The sequence below is a fragment of the Scomber japonicus genome, chromosome 14 (assembly GCF_027409825.1).
Source record: "Scomber japonicus isolate fScoJap1 chromosome 14, fScoJap1.pri, whole genome shotgun sequence".
NCBI lineage: Eukaryota > Metazoa > Chordata > Actinopteri > Scombriformes > Scombridae > Scomber > Scomber japonicus.
The window spans coordinates 22,635,833-22,663,223 of NC_070591.1; the positions used below are offsets into that span (position 1 = coordinate 22,635,833).

At 39.4% G+C, this 27,391-nt stretch overlaps 1 protein-coding gene across 2 annotated transcripts in view; it reads right to left on the reverse strand.

The window, feature by feature from the left end:
- macrod2 (mono-ADP ribosylhydrolase 2) overlaps positions 1-27,391 on the reverse strand; it is a 416,544-nt gene that overhangs the window by 118,762 nt on the left and 270,391 nt on the right. For both annotated transcript variants that reach the window (XM_053333715.1, XM_053333714.1), the window contains exon 6: positions 12,900-13,021. In XM_053333715.1, coding sequence (XP_053189690.1) covers positions 12,900-13,021 — 122 coding nt within the window. The remainder of the gene's footprint in view (positions 1-12,899; positions 13,022-27,391) is intronic.

Here is a 27,391-nt window from a genome sequence, read left to right on the forward strand (position 1 = left end):
TCAGCCTCCTTCTGGAAAAGCTGAGGACTGGACTCAGGTGGGGAGTCAATCATTCTCTGTGTTAGTTATCTGGAGCCATGATGGTCTTGATTAAGCCAAAGTGTTCTGATGTGTATACTTATCTCAAATCACTTCTCTACAGTTTCATTACAGAGCATCTTAACTGCATCACTGAATGGGAACCACTGTAGAGTGTCTGTTCTTTTAATTGCTCAGTGACTTTGCATTGCTGAGTCCAGATAAAAAGAAGACTTCCTGTAAGGGAAATTATCAGATGAAGTGCTTTCTCAATATCCAAATTGATTGGTGTCCTCTGGCATTGCTCCAGAGAGTTCAATGCTCTCCAGATCAAAAAGTACATCCCAACTTCTAAATACAGCGTGCTCCTGCAAACACAGAAACATACACACACACACACACACACACACACACACACACACACACACACACACACACACACACACACACACACACACACACACACACACACACACACACACACACACACACACACACACACACACACACACACACAAACATTGCATGCATAAAGTGGTAATTATGCAAGTCTGGATTTCAGACACACATTGGTCTTTTGACACCTAATAAAGTAAATCTTTTTTAACACTTGCTTTTGGCATACTACTAGACATATCTAAAAAGGATCAGATACACACTTATTTTGTCCCATGTCACGCTCTTTTCTTGCCTGTGAGGGGGCTAAGACCTAAATGATACAGATCCCCAGATTTTATTCCATGCATATTGCCATTACCAGGGGTTTATGGATGTGACATTAGATATTAAGCTGAGTGAGATTTGGAGGTTATCTGGCATTCCAGGCTGTGTGCAAAAAGTCAAACCATGAAACAGGATTCACCCGTGTGCTTGCTCCAGCAGGCACTTCATTCTTCATATGGTATGGTGACTAAATCTTTAGGCTCCCTAGATTCATCTGTATATGAAATGAAAAAGGTGGATAAAGGTACAGTAAGACCTGATTTAAATTTAAATATGTTCTGCGGTCCTGACAGTGGCGGCGTCATTCATAAAAGGCGAGTCTGACATTTACGATATTAAGGTCACAGGTTGACAATGAAAGAAATGTTTAATCTGCTAAATTACCCCATGAAATTATTACTTCAGTAGACCTACTTCATAATGATTTAATGCTAACATGTCGTATAATTTTTAATTAACTTGGAACAGTAGAGAATGTGGAAGCCGGAGGTTTAACTTAAGGACCAACTGTACATTTAAAATCCGGTGGCTGATATTCAGATGCTTAAGAGTTTCTCTATCACAAATTATAGTGAAGGGTAAATTACAAGGCTAGACTAATAAACAGTAAAATAATCTTTGTAAGGAAATATGAATTCTCACTCTGGACTAGGGATGGGAAGATTCATTGAATTGCATTGATGTACCAGCATAAACATTCATGATGAAATTTCCTTGATTAACAAAGTGTGCTGAACTTGCAATGCATCATTTCTACAGTAACATCATTGTATCAATGAAATCAAATATAATTATTCATCATTAATTATCATATGTGACCAATATTTTGACATTTAGATTGATTCCTCTTGTCTGAACTGTTTCTCAAGCATGTTAGCATACTACAGCTAAACGGTGCGGTGCCAAAATATGCAGGTGGAACTCACACTCCAGACTTATTGGAGTCGTTATCGGAGTAAGTGGATTATTTAACTGTTTTGACAGTTATTACTTGGGTCACGGAGCGTTTGCATGTAAACAGGAGACAGTGAATACTACACTAAAAGGCCTGTTTGTGAAAGGTCCAAGTGCTTTTGGAGGCCAAGAAGAAACAGCATAAATGAGATTCTCACTGAGTCGCAGTGCTGGAGAAACGATAGCTAAAGTAAAACAGACACTTTTCAATTAATTGATGATCTGCTGTATGCTTAAGACATATAACCAAACTCTCTGTACCGTACTGAATTGGATAGCATCATTCTTTTGCATCGCATCAAATTGCACTGCATATCTAGTATACATTGAATCAATCTTCTGCTTTGATGCTTTTCCAACTTTTCAACTACTCCTAATCTTCCCAAAAAGAAGGTACGCTCATATAGATGTCATCTATAGTATGTAACTTTAAATGTAGATATGATATGTAAATATATATATAAGTATTGTATAAATGTTGATATGCTGTGTATTAAACGTAGAAACATAGACACTCTACGTATTTGCGGTTTGCAGAAATGTACATTACCAGTGTTTTATTCTGGTGACCAGGCTGATTGTATTGCATTGGTAGTTGCATCATATGTATCCTTAATGTATCAGATCAGTGGTATTGCATCGAGATGCATATCACATCAGCCTCAATGATGGAGATCCACATCTGTACTTTGAACACAAATGTCACTTCCAGTTGAATGGGCTGAGACATTTGCTGGGCCAGGAAGAAGCATCTTATACCACAGTGGTAATCTCCAGCATCAAAGCAAGCCAGTCCTGCATTGTTGGGGCTAATATATCTCCTCATAAACCTGTGCAAGATGCTGCATTGCCTCCTGAATTGCTGAGTAGGCCTGGATTGAGCCAGTTTCAAATTGTGAGTCAATCAGCTCAGGCCAGGCATAGTGCGTCAGCCCTCGTTAGCTGTGACCTTGGAAGATAATAATGGCACTAAACCGGGTGTATGTGTGGGGTAATAGCACCGTGATTAAAGAATTATGTAGGAGAGCATAAACATTGGCGTGTCTGCCAATGCACACAATCATTCACCTGAGCCTCCGGGAAGACTGCTGCGGTTTTGATAACAAAATGATGAGGGGGGCCAGCCTTGTAACTTGTGTACGTTTGCAGATACAACTTAAGTCTTGCGGCTTTTGTATGGAGTCTCATAGCTGTTTTGATTTTCTTAAACTGTAAATAAATATTCATGAACAGGGGCTGACTGATTGGTCAACATAATACGCACTGTTCCCAGTTTGCTGTCAGTTAAATTGTAACGCCAAACAATACGGAGTGTAAATATGTGTCATGCAGATGGGGACTATTATAAATATTCATTTCTGACTGTATACATATCCTGGATGTAGACAAACAGTTGTGCACTTCTGAACTGCAAACAGATCTACTAACATTCCCAAGGCTCCTGATACCTGTCAACTCTCTTCCTTATGCATTCTCTTTGATAAAAACACGTGGGAACCGATGCATTAACAAAACACAGGAAACACTTCTGCTCAGTATGTTTTAAGGTTAGGAAAAGGCTTGCTATGAGAAATCAAGAAGGGTACCTGCAGTGAAAAAGAGTAAATAATCTCAGAGCAGAGAGTAGAACTGGCTGCATGGCATTAGCATTCAAGTCCCAATTTCTGCTCAACACAAAACAAGTCACAAACAGGAAAGAAAAGAAAGAAAAGAACAAAAGAGAGCTAAAGCAAGTTACAAAAGAACAAAATGTCAACTACAAGATAAAGTTTTAAAAAATTCACAATTATATTTGGCAATAAAATAGAACAAAATGCTACCCCTCTATCCGATGGAGAACAGCGAGGGGTCTTTGTTCCATCACTTTTCTCTTAATTAATTTTCCCATCACTCAACACTAACAAAATGTCATTATAATGTATATTATAAATCCTGTAACTAAGAGGGTTTTTTTTATTGTGTAAAAGCAATAATTACATAGCTCTCTTTGAAAAAAAAACAAAACGAAGGGTTAGCATTTTATATCAGTGCATAGGGGACTATAACAGAGAGCTGATCTTGCTGTTTCTATTCCCCTGTATGCGTACTGTGCATAAACAAAACAGCAGTAGAAAACTTTAGTGATGGTGCAACAGCTAGCAAGCCTTTTAGCAGCTTGACAGGCTGCGAATTTGTATGTCTGAAGGTTTTAATGTCTCACATATACTGTACCGTACTGTCGAGTCGCACTCATTTTGGCTACTTATTCAGTGTAAAAGCTTCAAACAACCACATGAATAATTCTTTGGATGACATTCATCTTAATCTAGGATGCCACTGATTTCTCCCCTTGAAAACATTTCATGTGTACAGCCAAAGCGAAAGAGAATGTCCCCTGTGTGTCAAACCACGATAAAGAGACCTTGTACTTGGACCAAACACATCTGTAAGACTGGAGACTATGATTGAAGGATAATTGGGTGCAAGCTTGTTGAAATGGAACCCTGTGATAGACCAGGAAATTCCAGTTTCATGGACATGGCCCTGGCAAGGTCGTCAGACTCGACACCTGGCTTCATAAAAGCCATAAATGAAAGACTGGAAGAAAAAACTATGAAGCCCAGGGACTAGATCCAACATTGGAGCAAAAATGAGACTCACGCCTCAAACTGATTAGTGCTAATACATCACATGTTCATGGCTTTATCTTGGTGTTTTTCACTTGATACATAACCTGCCGGGAAGCTTATTTTTTGATACGCCGCCATGTTAAATGTCTCGCCTAGTAACTTTAATTAAGTGCATTAAAAGGAACGCACAGACTCAGCATTCTCATTATTATTCACTCAATAATAATTAAAATATCCATCTGTGAGTGTTAAATTGAAAATGTTGCCATGCGTATCACAATTGCAGCATGATGTGTCACCAAGATTTGTGGACCAGTTGGAGGTAGAAGATGACTGCATGCTTTGTACATGACTAGATACAAAGGGTTTCCCTGGTTATACATTCAAATATGCTGTTTGGTTAGTCCCGCCCACTGGCACAGACTCAAAGGGACCTCAGGGATGACCAAACACACCAGAGGGGACAGTGCTGCACTAGTAATGAGATGACTAAGAGTGTGACAGCTCTGTCTAACACACACAGACACACACACACACACACACACACGCATTACAAGCAGTATTGGCTGGACTGATTCTGCATGGTAATTAACCATAATGATGTAAACAAGAACTCATTCCACCAAGGTCCGCCGCCGATGAACAGCAATCTGTTACAGTATCTGTGAGATTGCTGAGATTTACTCAGTTGAGGAGCAACTGTCAGGCTAAGAGGCCTGCTATGCATAGAAGGTATTTCACACCCTCCATTGCAAGTTCAGCTCCTTGGATGAAAGAAGAAGCATTTATCAGGTGGTGGAAGAAGTGTTTGATGACATCAGTGTTTTAGGCGTAAGCACAGCTCTGAACAGGTGGGAGGAAAAACAGGCTTTCAGGTGGAGAGAAAGGACTACATCATTTTTATTGAAGTTCTGTGTGTATTGGTTTAACTGATGAAGCTTCAAAGCATACAAGATGCCATTGTCCACGTACTGTCTCTACTCACTGTCTCCTCTCATGAACAACATGAACAATGTGATTTAAAAGTTGCCTCCCTCAGGCAAAAGACATGAGCCTCACTTTGAAAATAAGCACAACTGCCAATAATTCATTCCAACACTGAAGTTTATCTGAATGAGCTGTAGTTAATGAAAAGTAATTGTCACTAACTATTCTTTCCTTGGGTCTATTACTAAGTTCTCCCCCCCCTATGTGAGTTATTTGTATTCTGAGGAGAAGTCAAACCAGAGGTAAGAAAAGAGTCACTCTGTCATTCTAGTTGTGAAGCAGAAACAAAGATAGACAGAAATGCCTTTTGTTCTCCTGTGTTGCCCACATTCTTCAGGTATGTTTAATTAATGCATGCTTATTGTGGCGTTCTCGTCTCATGGCGTATGGCGGGAACAACATCTGTTTAATCAACAACTTCCTCTGACAGTCCCTCAGTTGGGTGCGAGCTGTCGCTTCTATTCTCAGATGGTACCGCAGAGGGATATGAGCCTCATAGAAATTCAGGAGATCATCTCCAGGAGCTCCTCACAGCCAGGTACAGCAGCAGAGGAAAAAGATGAAGTGAAAGCAGTCTGAGTGCTGAGTCTGAGTCTTATACTGCTTGACTGTGCTTTAGTACTTAAACTATTTGAAGAGCCTTTATTATTGTCAGAGCATATTAATCTAGAACGAAACTGCTGCCATTTCCCTCACAGAACATCTAGGTGGAGTAGCCTTTGTAGGAGACAGGGTTTAGTTTTGCTGGTGATTGCTATGGGCTTCCTGTACTTGTAATCAAGACACTGACATGCTCACATCAGCCCACTCCACATAGACACTCAGGAGATCACATCTTCAATCCCCATCAGCTGTGATTACCCCTCTTGAGGTGTGTGGAAATGTCATATTTTACATATCCTAATATTTCACCTCACATAAAGTTATGCAGTCATCCCTGGAGTGAAGAGAATGTCAGGGGAAGGTGATGTGGCAGGGCAGTGCTCTTCAGCTCAACCTGAAGCTCCTGCTCTTGCCGTGGTTGCCTCCTTCTAAATCAGGGCACTGGGGTAATTGGGGCTCCAATGGTCATTAACTTAGACGGTGGCAGAACACCACAACTACTATCAGTGTACTGTAATTGGATCTAATTGGCCCGGTGTTGCCAATGATTTGGATCAGACAAATAGCAATGACTAATTTAAATGGCGTCATGACCTTTAAAAAGCTTCAGTCTAATTAACCTTTGGTGATGCATGCAGCCAGGTACTGTATGTGGAAATGGGCCACAAGCAACGACTGGTTGACTGGCCGCAGAAGAGGCAGGGTTATAATCACATATTGTAGCTAAGTGCTGACTGGGGGATGGCACCCTGTGAAACCCTCTGTGGCAAATACCACGCTACATTTTTTTTATTGGTTCTGTAGCTCTTAATGGGTCAACATTATAATAAATAATGCCAACAACTCTTACAATTATGGCAAAATGACCAACACAAACCAAAATAGTATAGCACAATCTCAAGATGTTTAAAGAGCAAAGGATTTACCTAAAAATCCAAACCTTCAAAGCTAAATAATAATAATTAAAAAATAAAAACACTATATCTTCAGGAATAGCTGAATTCTGTAACATGTTATTGCCAGTATGCTTAGACAAAAATGGACTTTATATACATTTTAGCATTGTCTCGTTCCCTCACAGCATTTACCCTTTGCCCTCTTCTGTGACTTATATGGCTTTATCTTCATAAAGCACAGATACATGCTACATGGTGCATGGCAGAAGTGTGCAGACTGCTAAAAACTGACATTTAGTCCAATTTTGGAAATACATAAACAATAGGTGTAGAATGTAGGTACCATCTATTACATCACCTCTTTCCATTCACAGTAAAAAAACACTAATTGCTGCAGCCTGTCATACAATGTCTGCAGCTCATTGGCAAATAACATCTGGCAAATATTGTTATTAAGAAAATAATTGAGTGATGTCAAGGAGGAATTTGAAATATTAACAAAACAGACTATTGGATGACACAAACACAAAGACGAATTGTGTTGTGTAAGCAGATCAGCAGTAAACCTCTCATTCTTCTATCCCAATTAATGGCACAGTTTACTTTGCTATGATCAGAAGCCAAGTATGTGGACAATCAAGCCTCTATCCTGCTCTAAGCCATTATATAATTAAATCTGGAGTCGCTTTCACTCCTGGACAATAATTTACGAGGAAGGGGAGAGAAGCAAACAGAGAAAAAAGTTTGTGCGCGATCTGTTCAGTACATAAATGAAAATTAATTAATCACATGGGAAGTCAGCACACCAAAATGGAACAGGGCGGAGTGCAAAGTCGTTAAGTTTGATACTGTGGTATTTAGAAACATCAATAATGACAAAGACCCTCCAGTGCACTTAAATGCAGCAGTAAAAACACATTTTCAAATATCACCCATGACCTACATTAATAAAGGTAGAACAATAAAAGTGATTTACTGCATATTTTACATTATTCCAAAGAACAGAGGAGATGCTTTTAAAACTGTCTCGCCAAAACAGAATAGACATCTGGGTCAGAGTCAACCTGCACCCAGACCCAATGAGTTGCTATCGCACAGACACCTTGGAGACATTGTCCCTTGTCCTACTGATGCATTGTTGGTTTGTTCATCACTTGTGGCCCCATTCATGTTAAACAGGTTATTTAGTACAAGGTATCATCTGTCATCTTCAAGTAAAGTGTGAATGCTTATGTGTCAGTATGAGGTATCGTTTGTGGGAATGCATTTTGGAAACACATGTCAAGCAAATGAATGGAAGCTAATGCTCCTAGCAGCCTTGGAATGAGCCCACAGAGAAGGGTGGCTAATCCTATCATTCTACACCATTCATCTCCAATCCACTTGGCTTTCAGCATTTTTTCTCAACGGGCAATTTGTGGCTTCCCTGCTGGATCTCCTTGAAGCCAGTATGTTATGACTACAAAACACTTCCAGGGCTGCCTACGAGTCAGATAGAAGGCCACTAAATGCAGTCTGTGACCCTGTCACTGTCTACACTGACAGCTGCCAGCCCACTGCACACTGCCAGAAATAGCTTAATGACAGATAGTTTCGGAAAGCATCAAATTGTGGCCTGTCAACATCAAATTAGGAACAAAAAGGAGGCTCAGCTATCCGCAAGATCATTAGCCAACAACTAAAATGCACGCTGTATCTTTCTGCCACATACCCTCGAGACTGGAATCCTTATTTTGTCTCAACAGAATACTCCCCAAAGACTCAGTAGGAAGGCTAAATGAAATGAAACAATAATGATGTTCTGGGTAAACATGGCTATTTTTTTACTCTAAAGGTCACAGTCTAAGGGGTGTTTAATGTGGTCTCTAAAATGAACCAGAGTCTAAGGCTGAATGGCTTCCAGATGGTGGCGTCCCCCTCCACACAGTCTTTCTGTTTCTGCCTGACAGATGCTATGCTTGCTTCCAGGGAAGAATATGAGCAGCCTTCCATGACTAACCAAGACAGGGGACCTGCATTAACCATCTCCTCAGTCCAATGTACTGTATGACTTCTCAGCTCTTCGGAGAGGAGGCCCCCCAGGGTCTGACCGTACACAGATACAGTACACTAATACCCAAGAGTGCACTGTGATAATGCACACACACACACACACACACACACACACACACACACACACACACACACACACACACACAGGAGAAGCATTTGTTTTTCACTAAGCATTTAAAACCTAAACGTGGATGCAGGCTAAATTATTCTTTGAATAAGAAGATAATGTGAATAGCAGGTCTCTGTCAGTGGTTAAAAATCTACATATCTCAGCCACTGTATGGCTCTTTAACTCACACATGACAGAAAATCATTTTTTATATATTTATATCTGCTGTCTTCTGAATATTCTGTCAATTCAGTAGTGTGGTAATGCTGAGCAGTGAGTTTCCCCAACAAACCCATCTGTTTCCAAATAGACCATAATAATGTAGCATGCTCAGTATACTAGAGAAACCATGATGATGCCTTGTTAATATGGTCTGGCTCAAGCAAATATTGATAGTCTGCTAAAGCTCTTCACTCCTATCGACCAGAGAGGCAGTGTTATTATCACAATTCTTGTCTGGAATCAATCCACCAAAAATCCATATTTCTAGCTATATTTCCACTTTGGTTCCTCACCTGAGCCTCCTTTGGAAGCAAACAACATAGTGTAACAAGCAGTGAGCAGAGGAGGGGGCTGTTTGACAACACGGTGCTCATCAGCCCAGCGCTGAAACTCTACTCACAGGCTGCACAGCTCCCACGACTCCCCTGTGTGATGTTGCAGAGCCCAGCCGGCAACGATGGCATCCTGGCTGTGGGCTGTGGTCAGTCAGAGCCCAGGGAGCTGTGACAGCCTGCTGCTCTTTCAGCCGCAGCAAAAAAAAAAAAAGCACTGAAGCATAAGAGTCCTCTAGGCAGGAGAGACATGAACAAAGAACGTCACTAACAGACACGATCACATGTGCCTCAGGAAGATACATGTAGAAGACATACACACAAATACAAGCTATCATTTTCCAGCATGCACTGCAGCCAAATGATTTGGTAAACACAACTCAATAGGCCATCCAGCCATCTGATATTTGTCCAGAGACTGAAGCAGTGAAAGCCTGGACCGTTCCAGATAGCTTTCAACTTCAGTGTGGGGGTTAAACGGCAGGTTTCTTGGCTCAGGTTGATCATCATTTTTCATCTGAAGGCCATCCCGCAGTAAAGTCTAGAATTGCATCCTACTGTACACTTACAGTGTGCCCTGTGGGCCAGGGGTAGTGCCATAAACAAAATGTGCACATCTGCCTTTACATTTCAGCCAATATTGGCTTGGCAGTGTCCAGTGTGAGTTACAAGCCTTTAGAGAAATAATAAGACAATACAAATTTGAGAGAAAAAGGGATTTTTTTCTCATGTACTGTAGCACTTAATGCTTATTGCTTAACACCTTTAACATTTAAAAATAAAATCAATAAAAATGTACTTCCCTGACCTGGGACTGTTTACATAACATTGCAAATATACCCAATTATCTCTCAACACTAAAACAGAAAAGCAATAATCTAATTTTAATACCATCATGATCCACTACAGTATGAGAGCTGCTCCAAAAGTATAACTGCAACTTTATAGGTTTATGGATATATATACAAGCTGTTTCTTGCATCTGAATTTTGTTTTACACTAATGGTAAGAGTGCAACCTAGAAACTGCGCTGATAAAGTCAGACAGAAATTGCCTTAGGTTGCCTAAAAGTCACATTTTCCATCTTCCCCAGTTCCTTCCCAGTAGAGCTGTAAATCAGTGCAACATCACTTCAGGACAGGAAAACCCCTTCTATCTAATTTCTCACTTCTGGGGATACTAGTAAATGTTCAGTCATATACACTGAGCTGCCCTACGGTAGAGAAAATGCATTTTCACTTCTGAAATCCAGTGGTATCTCTTAACTCCCTGTCTTGACATGCTACAGTCACAAGAAGATTTTGATGTGCAGATTATGACTGTGGTAGCTGTACTGTTTCATAGCCTGAAGGGTGGCTTTGAGCTCTAAGAAAAAGGGATTAACTACCAAGCTCTGCTTCTCTTTAATTTTTCATGCTCAAGTTTATTTTGTATTAGGCTTTGTTTTGTCTCCTATTCCTTTGTAATGCCCTGGAATCCCCATTAGGGAAACCAGTCGTCTAGGATTCCCAAAAGTATCCACCCCCCCCCTGCCCACTTTGCGGACCCACTTGGCGGGATGCCCGTCTTCTTGTTTCTCTCACATTGCAAAGCTCATAGTGAGACCCTTTCTGATGACTCAAAATGAGCTTAGTGCTGATCAGCTAACCAAAAACGTGGACTCATTGTGCTTTGTATTAGGAGGCTGGACAACTGTGTTAACAAAGAATTAGGACTAGAGAACCCCTTGGAGCGTCTCTTCAAGTGCAGTTAGTCTTGCATATCAAGGCAGTCTAGAGTAAAACTAAATCAAGGCCACATCCTTGCTTGAAGAAAGAAACAGCCATTTCCACTTTGCTTTTGGTAAAATAAAGGCTCACTGGTGTCCTTGCAGCAAGGAGAGACAAAATGGACTGTGGCTAAGATAACGTAATGGCTAGTGTCATCCTACAAGGCCAGTCAATCACAGAAGAGCACTGTTTTCACTGAAAGCATGCTCAACACAGAGCAGCTGTATAAATACATTAGACAGAATCCAGACAGCTCGCAGCAAAAACAAAAACTCAGTTTCTTATGGATTAGCAGATAAATAAATCAAGAGATAGACCTAAAATAAATAAATCTTTGGAACGTGCAAATGTTTGGGACATTCGTGGATGGAAGCAGGCATGTTGGTGGTGTGTTCCTGTGATGAGGCTTTAGGGGCCCAGAGCTGTATAGAGTAGTTTTTCCCTTGTGTGTATGAAGCCTAAAGTCCTCCCAAGTAAATTATTCTACAGTACAAATGACATTCTAATAAAATGCTGTTGTAAGAGTTTAATCTATGGTAACTGTAACCCTAACTGTAACCCTAACCCTAAAAAAATCCATCTGACTTCACTTTAACTTCAAAACACTTATCAAAACTACTTCAGTCATTTGGCTTTGCAATCCATTTAATTGCTACCTAGAGGTGTCTGTCACACTCACAATAAGTCATCAACAGAGCAGAAATTTGTCACAATCATCTTTAATTAAACTGGCACTCATCTATGTCTCCTATCTGTGCTGGTAAGTACTGCCCTTGATTGGCCTTTGAGGAGGTAGCAGGGCAGTAGGTTGGTGCTGAAAATGTGATTTGTGACCTTTTGGTGTGATAGTGATTTGTTTACCCTCTGTAGGCAGGGCAAATGTATATATATCTAATGTGTATATATCTTGTGTACCAGACTGAAACATACCATGCAGAACAGACTAGAAGCTGGGATAGTGTGTGAATGATTGTCTGCTGCCTGCTGTGGATTGTATGGGTATTGTCTCATCTAAAGCTCTTCTGATTCAGTTTCATTCACTAAACCTTTTGATTTTCCGCTGTTTTAAAGAATATTTTTTGATGAGATAGCACAGACATGTACAAGAATCAAAACATCTGAATTAACCTGGAAATATCAAATCTATATTAAAGCCTATGAAGAAATTGTCAAAAGTAGTAGCTGGCCTATTATACAATGACATAGGGAAAAAATGTGTAGTTATATTGGGGACTTCAATATGGAGAGGTGGATACAAAGGCTTGCTTTTCATTTTATCACAAGCCAAAGTAGTCCACATGAAACACCTTCTTTTGACAAACATGAAACATTACCATTTTGTTGTGTTCTCAGTTGCTTTTGTTTAAATAGAGGAGGTTAAGGCTTTTTAGAACTGTATCAAAAATAACAGAAAATAGAAGATGCTAAATCCTTTTGTTCTTGTACCTTTTCCAAATTTTCAAAAAAAAAAAAAAAAAAGAAATCAAACGCAGCCTTTCTCAGTGAAGGCTTACTTACTGTCAAACAAAAACATAGAAGCATATAATTTATTTCTTTCAAGCTGCGCAGAACAGAGACACATTGCTCCTCAGATGAGTGCAAGAGTGGAGGCGTACTGTACTCACCACAGTGCTCAAGCCATGCTCCTTCATCAGCCTGAGGGAGTTCTGATAGCAGGAGGTGAGGTCATTGGTCTCAGTTGGGCCCACATGACCTCTGGCCACTGGTCCCACGGTGTGGATCACATCTGTAGGAAGGGGACAACGGACAAAGCTCATTTTAACACAGTCCACTTCTAGCAAGGTTACATTGCTGGCAGTATTTCTAATAGGAACATGTAGGGTGAGGATAAGTACAGCACTGCAGAACCTCTCAGCTGACCACACGGCCGAGCCAAAGTTATTAGAAAATACAATACAATAAAGTTTGTCTTCACAATGAGAGAATGGGGACAGCATGAACATCCCACTGTCTGGAATGAATGCATTTATTCAGTAAATGAAATAGCAGCTTAGATAGAAAATCAATTACAAGATTCTTTTATGCCATCTACTCAAATATTCATATCTCTCCCTGTACTCTCCTTCTCTTCACATAGTAATGTCTTTACCTGTCAATCACTGGTTTCATGTCTGGCCTGGACTGAGGAATGTGGCTTCTTAATTGAATCATAGATGTGATGACAGGAAAATAAGACAATCTAAGCAGTGACTTAGCGAAAACAGAATTTTCCACATTCTGCCTGACTACCCTTGGCCTTCTCCTTCTCCGTGTTGGACAGGGCAGGTCAACATCAACACACAAAAAGCAACTCTGCATCATCCACAGAGCATTACAGAGAGCTTCACCACTGCTGTTTCACTGACACATACTAACTGCAAAGATTTCAGTAACACTGTAAAACGTGATTTTACTGCACAAGACTTAACTGTGCATATAAAACATGCCATATGCCTGATATTTTTTTCAAAAAGGTTTGTTTTAAATAAAATGCCATTGTAAATTATACTGTAATTCCGCCAACCATGATGACTGTTTTTCTGTTCATTCAAAAGTAGGCTGTTTCAGAGAGCAAAATTACAGTCTTTTACTTCATTCAGCAGTATTGGCTGGTAAGTCTGAATTCATGGCCCATTAAATATAGATCAGCTGCGACTCATACATTTGCAATTTAACGCATCAAGTCCCCTTTTCTGTGCCCTAAAATATTAAACCCTGTTGAAGTATGAATACTGAAAATTCAGACCTGGTTCAGGTGAGGGCAAGAAAGGAAAACACAGCAGCCTGTGTTGTGAAATGCAGAGACCCTCAAGTGTTTTCTTACACCTAATCTCACCATTTATTTATAATATGAAACACTTATCTTCACTTTTCCACAGAATAAATGTAAGCTATATTACTACTCTACTTGACCATAAATCATTTATAGATTAAATTTAGTTCTCAGTTGTATGTCTGGTTGCTTAATAGGTCAAGATGATTAAATGCATGGAGAACAGCCATAATCAAATAGGTCTCACTGGTGTTGCTTAAGAGATGAGATTTTCTGTTTGGAAGAGGTTAGAAACAAGGGGTTTGGGTGATCCCCAGCTCAGCTGAAGTTGGGCTGTAATGAGAATGGAGCTGTCTGAAGTATTGTCTTCAGACAGCTCCAGAAAAGCACCCCGAAAATTGCATAGAACAATGTGGTTATAATGGGACACATGGTAAGTTGTTTTTCATGCATAATTCATGAATTTCCACACTACAAGAATGGCAACACGCCAACTAGAATGTGGGCAAACGCCAAAAACCAGACTACTGGTGAATTCATGAAAATTTAAACAGTTCTTATCTCACCAGTACCGATGTCTCTGCTCGTATCATCAACACTTCCACATCAAATAAATATTTATGCAGCTGTGTTTCTGTAAGGTAATAGACATATTTCACTTTGTGCATAAGAAGGAAAATTACAGGAAGGATGGTTAGTTGTTGAAGAGCTCCATAACACTGGCAGCTGCTGAAAACCTAAACATAAATGACCTTGTCTTAGAGGAGCTGTGGTCATTCATTTTGTTCATATAGGAAAAAGTACAGTCCTTCTCAGAATCCAACAAAATTCAATGTTGATTTGGAATAGGAAGCTACAGTCTATTCATTTATTGAATCATACTTTTCTAAAGAATAGAAGAAAGTCTGCATGGACACTAAAATACAAATAATAGTTAGTTTAGCAGTATATAATATATGCTTGTCAGTGTAGCACATTAACTATGAGCAATTTAACATTTAACATACTCTCGCCTCAAGGTTAGGGCATATACAAATCCTTTTTTTCCAATGTGTCTGAAGAATCAGGAAATAGTTATTAATACACCGTTTTTCATTACATACATTATACAAAGATGCTCTTTAATGTTAGACTTTGGAAAGCAGATTTCAATGGCAGATAATCCATCCAACATGGGTCTTTATCATCACTGTTTTGTGTCTCCTGGTAGAGCTCTCAGCTTTTATCATTATTCTCATCCATTAGCTGACAGGCACATTTCAGTGTATCAGTGTTTCTTCGCTGGTGAGAAGCACATACTGACACATGCATACCATTATCGGCATGTAACGAAAGGGGCACAATCTATTTTAGGGTTGAAGAGACTACTAGTGGTTTTCATGCACTTTGGGGATGGTGGGGGGGGGGGGGGGTGGCTTGATAGCAGGGAAAAACATCAAGAGAAATGTCCTGATAAAATACATTAAATGGAAGCTCTTGTTTAGTTGGTATGTATGTTTGAAAGGAAATTAATCTGTCAGTATCAGGATTTTCAAATTTTCACACCGGAAGTAATATTCTGTGCTCCTGAAGTGTTATTAAACAGAAATCAACTTAAAAAATATACCAGTGACTGGGAATTAAAACGCCAATCATTTCAAAATTAACCAGCACAGAAACAGAAACAGAACTACTGTATATTACTAGACAGAGCCAAGCATAGTTTGCTCTGAGCATACAGAATAAGTCATTTAGGAATTGAAAGAGCTTCTCTTTATCACACATCCTACAAAATCCCCACTGCACACACCTCCTTCAAGACTCTTGCCTTGCCAATTCCACCAGTAGTTAATTAGCTTCTATTCCCAGCAATTTTCTTTTAGCATTTCTCCCCACACCACCCCCAATACCTCCACTGGATTTACTCATTGTGTTCTCTTGCTGGGGGCTACAAGGTCAGTAACACAACTAAACAAGCAAAGACTGATGATTCCCATTCAAACCATGTTTTCCTTCCCCGTGAGTCTATAGGCACCACAAAGAAAGCACAACTCAACAAAATAAAAATAATCCCAGAGGTTTACTCTTTTTATACGTGTCAAAGGATGATTGTGTGCCGACTACAGGTGTATGGAGCAAATTAAATACAATAAACAGACTGATAGTGACTGATATTGTTGTTCTGCGATGCATCCTATAACTGGAGATACTGGGTGAAAAATGAAAAATGTATTTTCCCCAGCATACTGCATGCCTGCATATTTATCCTCTCCCTCTCTTCGATCTGTCAGCAATGCATAACATCAACCTGACGAGGGACTGCAGATGGAAATTAGCCTGTTGGTTTGAATCAGACATCATACTGATTTTAATTAATGTGTGTTGTCTCTGATAAACAAAAAAAATGAAGAGCATGAGCAGTCTTTAAAATGTCTGACAATCTGGTCATATAAAAATATCCCATACAAATATTTTTTGGATCCAATTATAAGGAAAAGAATATAGAGCCACTTGAATGCATACAGCCTTTGTTTAAAAACCCACAACAGCAGACATTTAGTTTTCTTTAGTTTGTTTGCAGAGATTGTCATCTTTCTGTAACAGCAAGAGACACTGGAAAATAATTGGGGCAGCAATAAATGCAAACATGCTCTTAAATATTTAGCCATCAAGTAAGGTGTACAACAATATGAAAAGAAAGGCTCTACAACAAGTGTAAGACATAATTCTCAGCTGCACTTTTCTAGTCAGACTGAGTATAATATTTAAACCAGAAAGAATGTGAATCAAAAGGAGCCATCGTGTTGTTCTCCAAACCCTCATGCAATAACTACTATATCACTGTTGTAAGGTAGTAGCAGTTCTATTGGGACTGACTAAGACATATTTAAACAGATATTCATTGTTTAGTATATTGTTTCATTTAGACTGGTGTGTAGAATTTAGTGGCATCTAGCAGTGAGGTTGCAGATGCCAGATGATGTATAGGAGAACCTATGGTGGCTGCTTGTTCCAACCAGTTCCAGACTAACACCCTTTTTCAGATAGAGAACACAAAAAAACCCCAAAACACTACAGAATACAAAATAAAGTTGTAATGCTGGCTATATTTTCTTAAAGCAGATCTATTCAGCCGTCAAACATATCTTAACTCTAAATGTCCTCGGCCTCAGTGTGAACCGTGCAGATACATTATGTAGGAAAATAGAAATCAAAACAACAAAAAATCTCTGATCCTATCCCTGGCAAGTGATTTCTGGTAAGTCTGGACAGTTCAGGATGGACTGAACATGAAATGACCCCTTAATGCATCGACTGTGAAGCATGTGTGTGAACATCTTAGACAACCCTACTAAAATATTCCTTAGCTCTGGGAGAGCTGAGGAATAACTACCAAGGGGACATGCACACTTCAAAGATGCCACTTTCTTAGCAACTAAAAAATCTTTTGAAATATCTAGACTTCATTTAGAAGAGAAGTGCTAGTTCAGAGTGGGACCAGTTCTTCACAGCCTAATCAATCTTTCATTTTTACTTGCCTGTACTGACTTTGAGGCTGCTTTACCATTCCACATAATAACAATTCCACCAGGCAGAGATACTTGAACACTGTAGTGTGACTATTCTCGAACAGACTCATTCTTGCCAACAACCCTAGAGATGCAATATAAACACTATTAGTACCAACGAGATATGTGGGTATGGGATCCTCATTTAGATCTATTATATTTCACATGAGCCAGCAGACAGTAATCAAACCACTTTCATGCTGCCCATGGCAATTATCTTCCATACTTAAGAATCAACAAAGCACATAATGACTTACAGTCCATTAAGAAATTCAGCCAAAATTCAATTTAAATGCAGTCATTATTTTTATTGATAAAGCCAGATTTTACATGGAGAGTGCGGACTGTATTAGTTTGTAAGAGCCTTGTGAATAGAATTAAGCATCTCTATAAATGTCTATGACTGATGCTGAAAATCATCAACTGCATTTTATGCACTGCACTTTTGATTTCATTGTGATGGCTGAGGTCTGTTTTCAAATCATTTGTAAATTCAAGAGGCTATTAACTCTCCTTGTTGAAGGCTGATCACCACAATGAAAACACTGAGGTATTTTTTTGGTATAGTTTGCTTCCTAATTATGAAAAGAAAAATCAGAATTCTGTGTGGGCCTGTTCTGAAAATTGTCTCAGAGGAATGGAAATCACAGCTGGCTGTAGCATGAGCCTGTGGGATTTTTTAAAGCTAAGAAAAGATGCCTGGTGTTGTTCAACAACTGCCTGTCTTTTTTTTTTGAAAGACTTGATTTAGAAAGACTTTACAGTGTAATGCATCAGAGCAAATTGAAGAAAGAAGATCAATAAGGTAACACAGCACTTGCAGAAATCTCTCATCTCTGTGCCATTAATATTGAATTTGTTTCTTCAAAAACATAAACAAAACAAAAAGGAAAACAAAACACAGGAGAAGAAGAAGGATTATCATTTAAAGGGTAATTCACCACTGAAGCACAGGGGGGGGGAAAATCTACTGCTACAGAGCTCACAGCTTCAACCACATCTTAATCAGTGATGTGGAAGCAGGTATTTTATCATTAAACCATTTTCTGTCCTGTTTAAATAAAAGTATAATGCATAAGCAAGTGTTATGGTAATAGTAGGAATACAGTATATGTCTAAGCAGATTTTCATTATTGTCATGTACTAAACTCAGCACTCCATCATTTTTATGCTCTTTAGTATTGCCAAATAGTCAACATAAAATATCCATTGTGTCACTTGGACATGCTCATATTTTAATTGATGACTGCTTCCAACCATCCTAACATGACAGCAAATAAGTGGTATTCATTGTGAACCCAGAAGAAACGTCTATCTTTTGTCAGTCATGAAGCCTTCTCTTCAAAGTGTTCAATGGCCCATGGAAAAGAAAAAAAAAAATCTAAGAGATGGCATCTTGCTTCAAAGGGCTCTCTATCATTTCCCATTCCTTCATCTCGACACGTAACTTACCGTCAGTGTGTCAGAGCACCACACGGCACGCTACCTTGTTTGGCAGATAAGGCTCCACTGTAAACACAGGTGCTAAAACCGTGGTGAAAATTTGCAAATGTTGTACCCCACTCACCGTGGCAACTTAAGAATGCAACACAGTGAGTATGGCTTGTCAAAGAGAGGGAATGACTGTGTGGGGCTTTCCTGGGTAAAATAAGTGCTAACATATATACACCACTGGCATACTTGATCTTAGAGGAGACTTATTATGCTTTTGTTGGATGTTCATATTAAGCATGGCCAAAATGTCAATAATGAGGTACACATGTAGAAGTAATCCCTGTGAGAAAAAGCATGCATGGTTTCCAACAGTTTTTTCACCTTATTTGTCGCCAGTTTGTGACCAATTTCTTTATGTGGTCACCTGCTCCACACACTTGTTAGTTCACTGCTCTCCTCTGTTAACATTATGGCATTTTCCATTATTTTGGAGGTAGTCACACCGAGCCATGACTCAAGCCTAGCTGACACATTGTGAGTGTTTTTCCATTACACAGCACGCCAAAGTAAAACAAGTAGTTTACTCGATGGAGGTTTGCTGGTTGTCTGCAACTCTTCATCAAACATCATCATCATCACTGTGGCTGTTTCTGCTTGTAACTATTCCCCCAATACCAAATACCAGAAAGACTAAAGAGCTGATAATTGATTTCAGGAGAAACCAGAATGTTCACCTGTTACTGAACATAGTGGATAGGAGGTGGAGAGAGTCTCTAGTTTCAGGTTCTTGGATACATACATCCCAGAGGACCTGAAATGGACATACAACACACACTGCCTCATTAAAAAAGCACAACAAAGACTGTATTTCCTGAGAACTCTCAAGAAAATCAACATGTCTCAACAGATGCTAGTGTCTTTTTACCGGTGCACCATTGAGAGTGTCCTCGGCATCTTGATATGTACTGTATGGTAACAGCTCAGCAACAGATAAGAAGGCACTGCAGAGAGTTATAAAAACTGCACAACACACAGCTGCCTGCTCTAGAAGACATATACACATCCTGCTTCCTGCAGAACATTTGCCGTATCCTAAAGGAGTCATCCCACCCTATCCATCAGCTGTTTGAATGTCTGCCCTCAGGCTAATGCTACAGGTCCATTAAAGCATGCACTGCAAGATTAAAGAACAGTTTGTAGCCCACATCCATCATCACACTGAACACCTCTCTGAAATTAAACACAGTGTAATCAGTAACACATCAAATCTATCAACATCCTGTGCAATATTATTTATTTGCTACAGATTTATTTATTTAGCTATATCATCATGGTACATCTCATTTTTAACTCTCTTTTAAAAATGTGTTGGTAATTATGTGAATGTGAAGTGTGTTATGAGCAAATATGTTTTGATGAGTGTGTGTATGATACATTTTTTTTAATGTATATAACTTGAGTTCCATTTCTAGGCAGAGTACTTTATTTCATTGTGTATATTTTTTACACAATGACAATAAAGTGATCTTGAATCTTAAATTAAAAGGTCCCCTTTAAATATCAATACACATATCAAAAGTGGTTGAATTTCATAACTTCACAGGAAAATATATCTGTTTACAACTTTAAAAAGTGCACAGAAGGAAGGTAGACTTCACAGTTCAACTGTAAGATGTATGGCTGGGTCTTCGAGGAGAGAGAGCGCACGTGTGTGTGTGTGTGTGTGTGTGTGTGTGTGTGTATGTGTGTGTGTGTAGTAGTAGTAGTCAGATAGTCAGGGCACTTAAGGCAGGTCAATGTGACTCCCTGATGGCTCCTTGATAGCTCAGTTGTAATAGAATTTAACATTAATGAGGCAAGTGTATTTGTATTTCTCATCTACTGCATGTACAGTGAACATACTTTTTCTACATACTGTAGAGAACAACAACAAAAAAACAACCTGCACTTCTGTAAAAATCCAGAAAAAGGCCAAATACAAGGGCATGTACTGTATACAGTAGATGCCAGCCACTGCCACTCGAATTCTAATTCCATAATACCCATAAGAGGACCACATTTCCAGTAATTAAGTGTATTTTGGCGTGATTGCTAGCCTGGACCCTCTCAGCATGCACACAGCTGTTCCCATGTTGGTCGATGAGGATTACTAAATGAAGTGTGTACACCCACTCGGACATGGAACTGGTGTTGTCATGGTGACAGAGAGTGCAGAGTGATCCCTTAACGTTCGCTGTGGCTTCAGTCTGAGAGAGGGGCTTTTTGCAGACCTGGAATCATCTGCTGCATGCCGAGCAGATACAGTTGTTAGTGCATTAATATTCCCTTCTTTAAAAATGGATTAAGGGTGTCTTAGTGATTATTCATACACTTGCGCTTTCAAAGAGCTTTTCCATTGTGAGTGTCATTGAGATTCTGTCACACTTAAACAGGCTAAAGGGTAAAGAGTAAGAGAGGAACGGTTACAAAGGATGATGACAGAGCATCATGCACACATGCAATATCACAAGCATGTTTTTGCTGATTGAGACTAATAATTATTTAATACAGGGATTCGCACAAACCATAAATAGCTCACATTTCACTTTCATTGTCATATTTATTGACAGTTGGTGGTAAACCTCCTTTAAATGACATACAGCTAAATAAAAACATTGCTGAAATGTGTCACTTACTAAAGGATGGATATATAATGCATTTTCATGAACTTGAGATACATATAAGTATATCCAGTAAAAATATATTCTGTGCACTTAAAAGGATGACTATTAATAATTACACTGTTGATATTCAATTAAGAGATGCAGCAACTGGCAGAGTCTTCAAACTGTAAAGGTTATGTCATACCTTTCTTGACTGTATACCATAAAAGCACAATGGGGGTGTATGGGTGTGGGTGTACCTCTCACAACAGATCAAGAGGGTCGCGACAGTATACTGAGTCATTCAAGCTACTTTATCTTTCAAACTGTGTGAGGTATAAAGTTATACAACTGAAGATTTAGTTTAAGTTATATATCACTGCGCACAAACTGAAGAAAATGAGCAGTAATATTTCAGATATGTGCTGGCATGGTTGTATGAATGACTGGCATTTTTATGCATCAACTGTGGCACTGCCCTGAGGTAAGAAGATTTTGGGTAAATGTGAAAGAATTTTTTGTGCAAAATATTGGATATAAATTTTAAATGATGTTCAACAGTGAGTCTACTGGGAAATAAGATAGATGGAGTAACCTCAAAAGAATTACAGTACTTGATTGGATTAACTTTTCTCTCAGTGAAACGGACAAGGTGAGGAAATTGAATTGTTCCAATAGAGACAGCTGATTTAAAGATTATTTGGATCTGGTATCAGTGGAGCAGTGGCAGTGGTCACACAGGATTTTTGAGTCCAATCATGTTAGTTTTGCATAAAAATGACAAAATTGGACATTTGTAATAGTACAGTATACTGTATAACAGTCCGCTGTATATAACAGTCAGCAGAGATTAAGAGATTAATAATCTCATCAATCATCTCCTATGTATATTGTGTTGTTATTTGTGTTGTTATTCTTACTCACGTATGCATTTATGTGGTACTTATAAATGAGAATACATAGTGCAGTTTGCAGGTCCACAAGGCCTTGATCGTAATTATACAGGCCTATGTTGATGTATAGCACCCTCAATAGATTTGTGTATATACAGAGATTTTTGATATCCCTATTCTGAACCCAGGCAGTGAGAGGTAATATCAAGACCTAAGGAGCCTGATAGTTTCTTTCCCACCTGCCAAGATATGAAAATGTTTTTGTTTTATTGTAAACATGCTTGCAAATGGCTTCGGGATAGGTGTTCTGTATTCTGTAGTCTCTGCCCTGAGCCGAGTCCTGATGGATGGAAGCTAGGCACCTGACCTGTTGTCTTATAAATCTGGAAAATAAAAATACTCTATCTTTATGCATATGATATACAGACATTAATTAATAACTTTTGACTGTGGCTCCTAAAGTACTATATTTCCACTGTGTGAGGTGATGACCCTTTGAGCGACTCAGAGGCATGGCATTTTTATGAAGCACTGATCGGCGCTTCTCCATACTGTCAATCATTTATTCTACTGGCAACTTACAATGAGATGTTTCAATCTTCCAGAGGAGTCACAAATTCAACACACGCACACACATCCACACAAGCATAAAGTACAGTGCAATACAGTCCATGCTGCCTTCAAATGTCCAGAAACTCTTCCAGTGAAAGAAAAGACCACTTCATTGGAAAGCCATCTCTCAGCCTGCCACACGTTTTTACTACTTTACAGTACTGAAAAAAGGTGAGCTGAATGTGTGTGTGTGTGTGTGTGTGTGTGTGTGAGAGAGTGAGTATGCATTGGCCCCATACTGAAGGACAAGAACATTGGGGGTGTGATGATTGTTTTGCTGTACACATGCTGTAAGAATGGCCCTGGCATAGTCTACAGGGACGACGGCCCAGAGCAAAGATAGAGGGAGAAAGTCACTGAGCAGCACCACCAGCTGTTTCCACTGCTCTGGGCTTTCTATAACATTCCGCTAAGCTTGAATGAGCTGCCAGGTGACACTGCTCACCACAGCCCTCACTAGGTTTTGCTGCATGCCCTTTTCCCAGTTTAACCAGAGTTTTTATTCTAACGTTCTAAAGAAAAACTCAAATATGAGAGCAGTTTTGCCATGTGTGAGATGAGACAGAGGAAGTAAAAAGTCATTCTGTACACACACACAGCTTGTTGACCTAAAGACTGGGCCACGACATGTAGCAGGTATCAAGTCAATATACACAATTTGTATGTGTAGATATGGTTTAAATTATGAATGTGACTTAATTGTAAATGTAATTCTGTGTTAAAAAACAACAACACATGCACTCTGTATGTAACATTACATACACAGCATGCCATCTATATATGGATTATTACAGGAGAAAGGAGGGATATTTATTTTACTAACTGACATGTAATCATAGCTTTTGCTGAGCAAATTGTGAGTCACCAAAGGAAATCAAAGGCCACTTTAGCTATGCAGTCACATCAAATAACCACAGCCTCCCGTTTACTCGGCATCCGCAGGTCTGTTTGTCTGTAATATCTCTGCAGGCATGACATGGCTGTGTGGTGATGTAGTGACTATTGCATGTAAAAGGAATGGGCCTGCTGGGTAACATCAACAACATTCATGTTGTGAGGAAAATACAATCTTGATTTTCCTGTACAACATGGATCCCCTCTGAAACTCCTTTGAAACATGCTGGTAATGAATCTGATAGGGCTGAATAACTACAGCCTGGTCAGCTCAATTTGAATTGAACAGGCAGATGTGTTATTATAATAATCATATACAGTTGGGATCCACAATATCTACAGTACTTGTTCACTTGCTGTGCTTGGGGCGGCTGTGGCTCAGGAGGTAGAGCGGTCGTCCTTCAATTGGAAGATTGGTGGTTCGATTCCCGGCTCCTCCAGTCCACATGTCGATGTGTCCTTGGGCAAGACACTTAACCCCTAATTGCTCCCGTTGCTGTGCCAACGGTGTATGAATGTGTATGAATGGTTAGATTCCCTCTGATGAGCAGGTTGGCACCCTGCGTGGTAGCCCCTGCCATCAGTGTATGAATGTGTGTGAAAGGGTGAATGACTTGTCATGTAAAGCGCTTTGAGTGGTCGCACAGACTAGAAAGGCGCTATATAAGTACAGTCCATTTACCATTTACCATTCCATTTGCTGGCTCTTCAGCAAGTTGCCATGTGATGGGAGTGCTTTAAAAGCACCCTGCCTTTAAAGCCTTTATTTGTATTATATGTACAAAACAAACCACATACAGTTTCAGTAAAGCCTTTCATCTGTACCACTGAACATTAGACCAACTTCAACTGCATCTCATCATTTCCCTGATTAGGGCACCAAACAGCCGGGGCACTACATCATAATTCTGCAGGGGTCTGTGCAAGCAGGTCCTTGAGCTGGTGAGTTGAGCTTCATGAATCTTTCAAATTTCAGTAAGGTTTACACACACAAACACACACAAACACACACACACACACAAATCACAAACACACAAACATACACACAGTTGTGGAGGCACAGCTGCAGGGAGACCGAAAGTGATGTGGCCTTCACAGATGCTGTTATCCGTCATTTCAATTAAGACATACGCGCCCGACGTGGATTTGATGGAGAAAGACACTGCGGGTGGAGAGATTAAGCACGCTCTCGTTCCAGCACCATGTGCCACACTCTCCCCAAATTGTCCTAATGACAGTAATTGCAAAGGCACATTCAAGTCGGTGTTTGGGTAAGGGTTAGGAAATGGGAATAAATGGTATTGTTTGATTCTGTATTTTTCTCTCACTGATAGACTTGGAACTTGTGCAACAATCAAGCTGTGAGTTTTATAAATTCATAAAAGACTCCATGAAGTCAAAATTACCCTCCCTGTGAATCAATGTGCACTACTATGTATAATTCATTTTAGTCATCAGTGATCCACAAACATAAACTTGCATTGACTTTGTGTGTTTTATTTGATACTACAATATTGTGTTTGTTCATGTTTTCTTTTAATTGATGAAAAGTAAAATGATGTGCCACTGCAAGAGTCTTTAACCTAATGTTAAAAAAAGACAAAATCATCAAATAGTAACAATAGCAGATCATAGTTGTGCAGCGGAAGCAAGAAAAAAAAAACAATGAAAAGAATAATGCCTGAATAAAAAAAAGTCATGCATTTTTAATTACAGGGGAAATAAATTATCTCCTTTCTGTCAGTGTTTATCAACTGTACACATCATGCTGTTCTTCAACACAGAAAACATCTGCAGGAGACGGTGAAAACACAAATGAGCCTTTATATAACTCAGTTCCAAAGTAGGTGTTATAAAAATATATGTATGGTATTTTCTAACACTGGCAATGAAAGACTAAAGTGAGTTTCTGGATGCTACTCAGAAACAGCAATGTAAAATTAAGGAAAACTGAAGACTAGAGTGTTTATCTAGATTGTTTATTAACATCTTCAAAATGTGTCAATGAGAAGTTTGTCTATGAATATTAAATGGAGCTGAAAAATGATCAAAATGATCCTCTGGCTTTTGGTGTCTATTATTGTCAACTCTTGGCTTCTGTGCTCCTCTTTTCTCCTAAAAACACATTTAAAAAATGGCTTCCTTTATATTACAGCCCAGAGCAAATAAATATTTTTGTTAATCAGAAAATAACTTTTGACCTTCTGCTCTTTCAAATGAATGATGAACTCTATAATGTTGGGAAGTGTCGACCTAAATGTGGCCCTGAGGCACTGAAATGAAGGACGTTCCTTTTTTCCCCCCTCTTGTTTTTGGAGTTCAAAGCAATATGATAATGCCACAAGGCCTTTGAAAATCTTGTTACTACATATCAAAAAAAATTGTCAGACAGTTGCTAACATGCTGACATTCAAGGCTGCAATAAGAAAAAACTGCAGGGGGCATCATCTCATGCTGAAAGAGCTGCTCTCTCCCTCGGGCTGGACTGAAGTCTGTCCTCATGTGAATGTGAAATGGTTATTTAATCTGGCCAAGTTCTCTTGTGTGTCTCCTCTGTGCAAATAATGCTTATAAATACCTACAATCACAGAGAAAAGGGCACATTACAAATATATGAACACTCACTCTGGAAATCCTTTATTTATTCATTGATAGATTGATTGAGGTAATCTAGTCTGCTCTTACCTTCATTTTAACCTCAAGGTATATCTTTATTTCTATCTACCAACCAACTTACCTACCTACCTACCTACCTACCTACCCACCTACCCACCTACCTTCCTACCTATCTACCTACCCACCTACCTACCTACCTACCCACCTACCTACCTACCTACCTACCTACCGACCTACCTATCTAGTTAGCATTGTTCTCTGTCCCTTGTGCTGCAACTTACTAAGCTAACTGCACTTTTTGAAATTAAATTAAAGTGGTGGGCAGTGACCTCAGGAAGCAACTTTTTGAAGTACAACAAGACAGGTCAGCCTATTTCCTATTTCCTGCACTCTTTTTTAGCAGTGATGGTTGACACATTAGGTTCCTCTCAGCCCAAAGCACCACCAAATAGACAGCCCACTTATCAACTCCTTTCACATCCAGCGTGCCTTTCATTACTCACGTATTCATAGCCTCAGCAGTTTAATTACCAAACTAATCACAACAAACTATCTCCTTCACTACTGAACCAGCTGCCCGGTTAATGTGGGCCTCAGGGATTCAATGCAGCTAATCAGTTCAGTGTTCCCGGTTTTCTCCTAGATTACCACTGCAGCTACCGATTCTCCAACATTACTTAATTTTGACCAAAACACATTACGAGG